The 10,251-nt window shown below is 41.5% G+C and overlaps 1 protein-coding gene across 1 annotated transcript; it reads left to right on the top strand.

Moving 5' to 3' along the window:
• Nucleotides 1-954: 954 nt before the first annotated feature.
• On the top strand, nt 955-8,159 carry LOC143023035 ((3R)-3-hydroxyacyl-CoA dehydrogenase-like). Its single transcript, XM_076181488.1, has 6 exons — nt 955-1,105; nt 2,419-2,535; nt 3,777-3,970; nt 5,295-5,473; nt 6,485-6,677; nt 7,407-8,159. Exons 1-6 carry the CDS (start codon nt 1,057-1,059, stop codon nt 7,419-7,421), a joined length of 747 nt encoding a protein of 248 aa, XP_076037603.1. The 5' UTR covers nt 955-1,056; the 3' UTR covers nt 7,422-8,159.
• The last annotated feature ends 2,092 nt before the right edge of the window (nt 8,160-10,251 follow it).

The raw sequence follows: 10,251 nt of genomic DNA, 5'->3' as shown, positions 1-10,251 counted from the left end.
AACAGCTGCATTCGTAGGATCCTATCTGTTTGTTTACTTCTGCTAAATTTGACCTTTAATTCATGTATTTCTCGATCATAATATATACACTTATACGAGTATACGAGGTTTATGCAAAAATAAAGATGATTCTGAGAACTGCACCAATTATAGAAGTGTTTCATGACATAGCATTGTTGGTAAAGTATATGACCGTATAGTCCTTGATCGTTTTCAATTTCTTGCATACAGGGTCTACCCTGAAGCTCAATGTACTTTTCGTGCAGGATGCTCAACAGTAGACATGATATTTGCTCTCCAACAGTGGCAAGAAAAATCTAGGGAACAACAAATGCCTATATATATTGCCTTAATTGACCTTTTCAAGGCATTCGACCTCGCCAGAGGAAGTGGTATTAAAAAAAAAAAAAAAAAAAAAAAAAACTCCACAGCTTCATCAAATCATTCTATGATAACATCGAAGCCATCGTACAGTTAGATGGCAGCATCTCTGAGCCATTCAATATACTCAGTGGTGTAAAACAAGGTTGTGCCCTTACCCCCACCATCTTTGGGGTCTTCTTTTATATGGTACTAAATCAGGCATTTAGGGGATCCATAGAAAGTGTCATTGTTCGAGAATTCCTTCAGGAGCGTTCTCTTCCACCTTGGTCTCAGGTAGTCGTCGTCAGAAGTCCTTCGGCAAAATCCACGAAGAGCGTTACCGTAATGAAAGGTTTAGTACATTTGTCTATTTAGTTATTGGATCATTAATCAATTATTCAATTAAATATATAATTCATTCATTTATTTACCTGTCTAGTTAGACAGATAGTTAGTCTGTTGGTTAGTGAGTCAGTTGTTTATTTATGTATTTGTCCCTGATAAGTCGCCCTCCTCAGTAACCTTTATCAAATCAGCACCTTTTCACTGATAATACAACAAAGCATGCCTCCACCCACTACCTACTCCCTCGTTCCCCCCCTCCATTCCTGCGGATAAATAGGCCTGGGCTCCTGGTCCAGTCACCACAATACCTGTTGACCTGCCGTTGTCCTGGTTAAATGTGGAGAAACCATGGCTCCAACTCCAGCTCCTCTGAAGGGAAACGTCGCCCTCGTCACAGGTAAGCAACCCGAACCAGTGTTCCTCGACCACCTCTTTTCGTGGGGAGGGGAGACTGACAGTCCTTGAGTTCTGTGACCCCTCCGTCCCACATTGCTGTGATTAGAAACAGTATATAAATATTCATTTCAATTTGTGTTTGGACTGCAGATAAATTGTGTTGTGTGAGAATTATGAGGAGCTCACTCAGTAGATACTCGCTGGCTGAGCTGTTTAGAGCGTCGCTACTTGCAGCGAAGGTCGAGATGACGGCAGTTCGAGCGCTTTCGCCAACGAGTTGGACCAAGGGCATGGTTCATTAAATTCCACACTATTAAGTCCTCTGTAAGGGGTACCGTCTTAGCCACCTGATAGAGGGAGCTCGTGACGTTGAATGAATCATCATCATCATCATTCAGTGTTCGGCGGTTAGATGAGCTTGGCCTAGTGTTGTGCTGTGCCCCGAATGAGGAGGGTCACTGAAGGCGTTATCACATTGGGCTATTTTTCCTCCGACTGTTGGAACAGATTTGCAGACCGCAGATTTCGGGAAGGAATCTGATTCGCTGAGGAAAATAATTTACCTCCAGCATATCAAATGACATTCTTTGTGTTTTTGTTGAGAAAACAAAATAGTTTGCCATAATGATTTTACGGCGGAAAAACTGCTGGAGGTGAGTGGTACGGCCAATTAATTGGAGGTTGAAGGAAAAAAAACCCAGTATGATGACGCTTTTAGAAAGGAATCATGAGGGACTCCACTCATAACATCTTTCTGGAACAAATGCTGTTTACAATTGTTAAACCAGTTTGTTAAAATGAGTTTAGTCAGTAATCTCTCATGTGGAGCAATATATATATATTTTTCATAATCCAACTATAGTAAGCCTACGCTACTAGTTTTGTCGTTGTTTGAGGTAAATATGTTGTAGCATTCTAGAAAGTTGCATATTACTTATTCAAGTATTATTCATCTGTTCATTTATCTATTTACTTATCTATCTATTCATCTATGTGTCTATTTATCAATATATTTATTATTTTTTATTTATACATTTTTTTTTTCATTTACCGATTCATTCATTCATTTATCAATTTATACATTTTATAATTTATTCATTTACCCTGGCCAGGCCGGGAAGCAGCCTAACGTCGGACTTAATAAAAAAAAAAAAAAAAAAAAAAAAAAAAAAAACCGGCATGCCGCAACTACCAGGACTAGCCCTACCTGGGGTTTCTTACTTCCCACTTTGTGCGAGTGAGATAGTGAGACATTCATTTATTCATTTACTTATTTATTTATTCATTTACTTGTTTCTTGCTCTGGGCCCTCAGGCGGTGGCAGCGGGATTGGGCGCTGCGTGTGCCGCCTCCTGGACCGCGAGGGAGCAAAAGTCGTGGTAGCCGATCTCAACCTTGAATCGGCAAAGAAAACGGTGCTGATGCTCAACAGTAAGAACTCGATCATGAGTTTCATTTTATCTATAGGGTAGATTCGTGGAGGCAGTGGCGTGCAGAGGGGGAGGGGGAGGTCGAAGGGGCGATGACCCCGGGTATCCAAATGGGAGGAGGGGGGCATCCAATCAGACCATTTGGGGGGAAATAATCAAGTAAATTTGGTTGATTTATATTCAAACCGAATAAAGTGTTAATTCTACATTTCACCTATGTTTACATATTCAAAATACCTTCCTTTCTCATAATATTTTTAGAATCTGTGCGCCACTGCAGAGGTTGGAGTTCGAGGCCTGCCTGTAGACTTAATGTTAAATTAGTATTAACAAACTATTGATGATAGTATTTTTGCTACGCTCCATTTCCTGTGTTTGCTCCCCCACCTCCACCCACTCCTTCTCTTGTAGCCTCTGAATAATAAATTTCCGGTTCACTTTGGAAAGAAAACCAACGACTTGACGTCCATGAGGAAGCTGCGCCGAGTCGTTTGACGTCGCAATATTTCATGACGTCATGTCGGTAGCTTTCCTTTTGAAGTAAACTGACGTGATAAGGTGGTGGCACATTAGACATTTCTCACTAGCATGCTACTTGCTTTTGCTACTTCCTTTGAGTAGAAACGACTTCGGTCACGATCTCTTGTTTTTCCAATTTCCAAGTGTCAAATTACTCTTGCGTCATAGAGTGAGAAGCTGAATGACGAACCAAGAGAAGATAAATCTATACGAATGTTAGACGCATTGCTGAGATGTTCTTACGGAATTCTAGAATATTGTAACTGAAGTCGTTTCTACTCAAACGAAGTAGCAAAAGCATGTAGCATGCTAGCCTAGTGGCCGCCACCTTTAGTGTTTTGATTTTGTTGAGACAAAAATTAGATGTTGCCTACTTCTACCGAGTGTAGCAAAAACAGACCCCAGCTTCAACCATCGCATTTTATGGGAGCAACATCTAGCATCACATTTCCAATATCTTCCCGCGGAATTAGTCTCCACCCTACCATGACACTTTACAAATTTGTCGGTCAGTCCACCATCTAGTTAATTTATCAGTCAGTCCACCATCAAGTCAATCTATCAGCCAGTCCACCATCAAGTCAATCTATCAGCCAGTCCACCATCAAGTCAATCTATCAGCCAGTCCACTTTCTCTAGGATCGAACAGGCAGTCCACAATCTAGTTAATAAATTAATCAATCCACCATCTATTCAATCTATCATTCAGTCCACCTGCTTTAGGACCGAATAGCCACTTGGCTGTTCAGATGGATGTCCGTGACCAGCTGACAGTTCAGGACGGGTTTGCTGCCGCCACAAAGACCTACGGCCGACCACCGACCCTCATCGGCCACGCCACTGGCGTCTACGAGACGGGAGCCATCGATAACCAGAACGAGAGGGCCATCATGGACATCATCGACATCAACCTGAAGGTAAGGAGGATGAGGTTTCCGGAGACTTTTTAATGGGTTATCACACTGGGCTATATTTCCTCCAACCTCCAGTTCATCGGCGATACCGCCCACCTCCAGAACTTTCCCTCCCCCCGTAAAACTATTTTGTTTTCTCCACAAATGACATAGACTGCCATTTGATATGCTGAAGGAAAATTACTTTCCTCCAGCATATCAGATTCCTTCCCGAAAGTTGTGGGCTGCAAATCTGCTCCAACAGTCGGAGGGAAAATAGCTTAATATGATAACGCCTTTAGACATGCTGGCGTCGGGGGTGATCCAGTCCGGTGGTAAGTGCGTTAGGTTCGAGCCTTTGCAAGGTTTGTGGACGCGAGTCCTCCCTGGGGGAGTCTCGCCTCGGTAAGGTATTGATTTGCCTTTGCATCTTCCCCCCAGAGGCCTTCCCCCTGGTCCACTGACGTAGGGGCACCGAGGCTGATGCGACGCCTGCGAAATGTCGGCGGAAAACGGACATTGAGATGCCCCATCAGCAGCACTAAAGATAACTGCAGTCATCGATAGAGATAACTCTACGAGTGAACCATGTACAAGAACGTATGGGAACCAGACAAAGGAAAAAGAGTGATAAAGCACAGTAAGGTCGACAAGGTTAGAACTTTAGGTTGTTAAGGAAGTGAAAAAGGGTGTGTTGTCCTAGTAGCGTGTCGGTGCAGCCTGAAATGGTTCCAGAAATATCACTGATTGATTTAATTTGCCCAGCGTGAAGTGCATTTCCTCGGGCATATATTTTCCGCGATTAAGAATACAGAAACATATAATTTGTTTACAGATACAATGTGTATGGATGATATTGTGACAGAGCCTGAAGGGATTTTTTCCCCGTCTTCTCTATTTTCCGCATGAGAGGACGAAGAGAGAGGGTCACCATGTAAATGAAGCGGCCCTGCTGTGGATGTGCTCCTGTGTCTTCTTGCATTGCTTCTGACCCGGGCAGTGGGCGGGAGACAGGGATGGACCCTTCATCCACGAGGAGCTGAGAGGGAAGCAAGGGTAGCAGATGGGAGTGGAATGTGTGTGGGAGGGGGATGTGCCTTGGTTAGCTACCTCCCTTATATGGGAGAAGAAGACCTTGGTACATGCAGATAGATCTAGCACTACTTGGATTTTTTTTTTTTTTCTTCTTTTCGTGATTACATAGTGATGAGTAGATCACTCAGGGATGTCTTGACACTATTCGATAGTAATTTGGCATATTATAAGGATGCCTAAATCATATCGCAATAGAACGTTACTTGTTACATTTGGCCACTTTCCCAAAACTAGAAGTTTTCCGTGTCTGCAGGGAGCCTACGTCGTGAACCAAGTCTCAGCGAACTTCTTAGCCAAAGCTGGCATCAGCAAGGGCGCCGTCGTCAACTTCTCGAGTTTGGCGGCCTACGAATTCCAGGGCCACAATCATTATGCCGCTGCCAAGGCTGGCGTCATGGCCTTCACTAAGACCACTGCCATGAAAGTTACAGAGTGAGTACTTTATCTTATTTTGTTTTTCTATTTTTTATGTATATTTTTTCAAGACTGTCAGGAAGAAACAACAGGTGCATATTTATACTCATGTTTTACGGGCCAAAAATGAAACAAAGAAAAGGACACAAAGCGAAGGATGGGCTATTTGTCTCTCTCTCGCTCTCCTGTCTTCCTCTCTTTCTCTCTCAGAGATAATGTTAGCCTGAAGATGTAAAGCACGAAAAATCTTACCGTCTGTTGTTTATTTTCTCTTTTTTTTTTATATCCCACGGTGAAGTGATGTTCCTGCACATACACACACACACACACACACACACACACACACACACACAAACACACACACGCGCGCACACAACACACACACACACACACACACACACATATATATATACATGTATATATATATATAAATATATATATATATAAATATATATATATACATATAAATATATATATATATACATATATATATATATATACATGTGTGTGTGTGTGTGTGTGCGTGTGTGTGTGTGTATACAGAATCATCACTTCACCGTAAGATGTATGCGTCAACACCATAGGAAAAAGTATAACGAAATGACAGCAATATCTTTTGTATATTACATTTCCAGAAGAAGTATTATACGAAAGATCTTACTGTCATCTCATCACTTTCTTTTCCCTTAACTTTTCTCTTCCTCTCTTCCCACAGCCACAGAACCTCTCTCCATAAGAATGGGGGAGACTGCAAGAGACCATAAGGCTTACACTAGGCAGTTCTATGTCCCTTGCTCCTTTTCATCCCTATCCATAAAATGATCAGATTTTCTCTAAAAAGGAACCATTGTTTCAGCGCTCGCTAGATGGTTACTACATCTACTCTATTCGTTATCTACCCTGTTGGTAAACCAGTTCTTGCCTATTTCCTTCTTAAACCCATTTCTCTCCTCTTCCTCTCTCCCCAGAGCCACAGAACCTCTCGTAGTCACTTTCCCCATTCATTTTTCTCCGCCTCTCTCCCAACAGGCACAACCGCAAAGGGCTTCTGGGTTACCTTCGCATTCATCCCTTCCGAGGTGACCCAGGGAACACCTGCCTCTTGCCAGTCATCCAGTGCCAGCACCCAGGGGAACTGCGAGGCCCCTGGAACCATTTCAACTCCGCCTGGCGAAAACATTCCACTAAAGGCAAAATCAGCCGCAGTGTCAGCTTCCGTGAGGTGAGTTGGGCGTACATGCATGCGTACAAGTTGCTTACATACAAAAGAGAATGAATTATATATATATGTACATATATATATATATATATATATATATATATATATAAACGGAATAGGAAACACAGGAGTCTTAGTCTTGAGTTTATTCCTGACTAGTTTCGCAGGTATGCTTTTGAAAAAGCATACCTGCGAAACTAGTCAGGAATAAACTCAAGACTAAGACTCCTGTGTTTCCTATTCCGCTTACATCAACCTGTCAGAATGTCTCAACATATATATAAACGTTTAAAATATATTTAAATAGAATATATAAACATAAATTGAAATAAGATATTTCAAGGCAGCAAGGCAGTTAAGAAGAAAATAGGCAAGAACTCGTTTACAGTAGTTTGGATCGTATGGTATAGACTTAGTAAACCGTGTAGTGCGCACCACTGAAATTATTGGTTGTTTTAGAGTAGGCCTTATGGCCTCTTGCAGTCTCTTTCATTTTTATGTTCTTAAGATAGATGTATAGGTAAATGAATAGATAGAAAATATATATAGATAAATAAATAAGGGAATGAAAATAGATAGATGAATAAATCAATGAATAAACATATAGATAAATAGGACCTAGTATAGCTTATTTATATTTTTTGTCACCCAGCCCCTTGCGGATCTGATTTTGGGTAATCGCCACAACTGGCTCATGATATTTATTCACAACTATCGTCTTTTTTTCTACAGAAGTCGACCAGCTAACTCTTCCCGTTGTCCGACCGTACTTTCAACACTACGGTGAAGTATAGCCAAGATGATTGGCGGGCTCTCCAATGGAACCAAAAAACGTTCCGCTGGATTCAAAATAACGTTCAACTGAGAACGAAATGATGTTCCATTTGAAGCAAGGTTAAGTTGGCCCTCATCGTCGTCTATGAAATCCTTGGAGCAACACAGAAAGGAGAAGTCATCATGAGTGGCTACACAACAGTTTTTCCCACAATAATCGTCGTTACTGACGTATTGCTAATTGTTGGTCTGTTTGGACGCCATTCCGCTGTACAGCACTGTCACGAAGGCCTTTAAAGACCCAGTGAACGTATGTCAGTCTGTCTTTCTGTCTGCTTTTTAAAACTGGGTTTGAGGACGTCGTCACTGTAGTCACGAAGGAAATGAAGAGACAATGCGCGTTGGTCGGTCTACTCGAACGCACGTCTGGCGTAACATTTCGAGGAACCGAAACGCTCTCCATCCCTTCGTCGCTCTAACACTTCTTCAGGTCTATGAGGGTCAGCCAGAGTTGGATACTTAAAGTTCGCCATCTTGTTGAGGAGGGTAATTGAGGTAAATGTAATTCCGTCACTGTAAGCTGATGTCAGCACAATACCCTCAAGAAGGCGTCACCTATCGGTGGGCGAGTACTCAGCATTTGAACAAAATTTGGTGGTGAGAATTGTCTGGAAAACTACCATATGGAATAAAGCATTGTTGTTAAAACTATTTACTCGAGTTTCTTTTTGTACCCGTTTTGCAAGGTATAATACACTAACGTCTTTCAGTATCATGTCGTCTCACATGTAGCATAATTTACTTAGTATAATTGGGAAAATTCTTACGAAAAAATATTAAATACAATTGCTTCTTCAAGTTTCACTGACTGGAAACTCACAGTAAGAAACAACGGTCCTTGGGCGTTCCTGTCGATCTTTCTTGAAATGTCAGGCTGATGTGTGCGTTGTATTAGTGTGGATCTTTTTTTATGTTACAGGTTGACAAGGAGAGGAGGAAGATAAGAGAGGAAACAACGAGGGGGGTGAGATTTGTTGTCAATTGTGAAAACTATAAACAAACCTAAGTAAAAAGTGAAATATTTTCTGAAAACTACTCACGTAAAAACACTGAATGAATGATACATGGTTCCTGAAAAGCTACTAATGAGTAGTCTGTGCCCAGGCTGTGTTGTGATTGGCTAAGAGTCCGAGATCAGCTCAGGTGATGTTCTGATTGGCTAACAAAAACACAGGCGATCTTTTCAAGTTGCAATGAGTGAATATAACAAACAAACTTATGTAAAAAGGAAGATAACATTTCAAAACTACTCACGTTGGAATATTGGAAAAAAGCAACATGGTTCCTGAATAGTTACTTGAGCAGTGGAACGAGGCTAAAGTTCTGGTTACTGCCTGCCGAATACGGTGTACGAGTACAGTGAGACCTCTCATTAACGGACTAAAAGGAGGGTAACGGTGTCCATTGATGTGAATAATCCGTTGATTTGGACTGTTTTGTGTGTGTGTGTGTGTATTGGGGGGAGATCACCTCTTAAGTTTTATAAAATCATAGTATGCATACATACGTATTAATACCAAAATACCTGTAAAATGTAATTAGACCAGTGCTAGCCTTACAGTCAATATTCGTTTGACGAGCAAATTTATCAGCAGCGGTCATGATCTCAACACCACGCACTTTGATCTTTACCGAACGTTACTGAACATACCATTTATACACCGCGTCATCAAGGTGCTTACTACGAGGAATTTTCATATGCTTACGAGCATGTTCAACACATTTCTCGTCCTTACTAGCACAGACATCAAAATGAGTGGTATATTGCTTTAACTTATCCTTCGCTTTACGAATATCACTCACTGTTTGTTTTTTAACTCCAAACTCCTCACACACTCTGGCCACACACACACCTGATTCCAACTTCTTAATTAGCTCTAATTTCTTCTTAATATCTACATTAATACGCTTTGCTTTAGCTTTGGGTGGCATAGTGATTGCACAGCACTAAACAACAGCACCAAAAACACCGAAACACAGCGAAAACACCGCAAACACAGCTAATAAACGTCCAAACGTCCACATCGATCACGATCTTGTTAATTAGTTAATTAGTAAACAAAACAAAGTGCGCTCCATCACGCCATCAGCCACTCGGCGGACAAACGCCGAACTAACGGACGCAATCACCCTACCCACGAAATTTACTGTTGGACCGGACCAGCGGATTTTGTCCGTTGCATCCGATATCCGGTAATGCGGTGTCCGTTAATGAGAGGTCTCACTGTATACAGTTAGGCACATATTGCGCACACGGATGGAATATGATTTTTCTTTCTTGATAAAGAAAAATAGGTTACGAAAAGCCTCAACACAAGTTCCGATGCTGCCCAACTATTTTAATTTTTCAACTATTCCTTATGTAGAATTGTCACATTGTCTTTTCCAAATGCATATCATGAAAGAGTGTCGGCCCCCCTTCAAAACCCACCTGTCTTGATTTAACAGAAACTTCTAGCAGAAACTATATGCCCCGAAAAGTCTCAACACAAGTTCCCATGCTGACCAACTATTTTTATTTTTCCACTACTCTTCTGTAGAATTGTCACATTGACTTTCCTATATACATATAGGGTGCCGGTTCCCCTTCAGAACCTACCCTAGTCTTGATTTAATAGAAACTCCTGGCAGAAGGTAGAAGTCCCGACTCAGAACCCTAAGGTTTAGGTATCTTAATGTTCGTGGGTGTGGTACAGATGAGAGTAAAAGTTACTTGACGTAGGAGCTCTGTTGTAAACAACAT

Source organism: Oratosquilla oratoria, unplaced genomic scaffold (assembly GCF_046742065.1).
Source record: "Oratosquilla oratoria isolate Oo_2021 unplaced genomic scaffold, ASM4674206v1 SCAFFOLD282, whole genome shotgun sequence".
Lineage (NCBI taxonomy): Eukaryota > Metazoa > Arthropoda > Malacostraca > Stomatopoda > Squillidae > Oratosquilla > Oratosquilla oratoria.
Note: the sequence above shows the minus strand (reverse complement) of the source record. Positions and strands in the feature narration are given on the sequence as shown.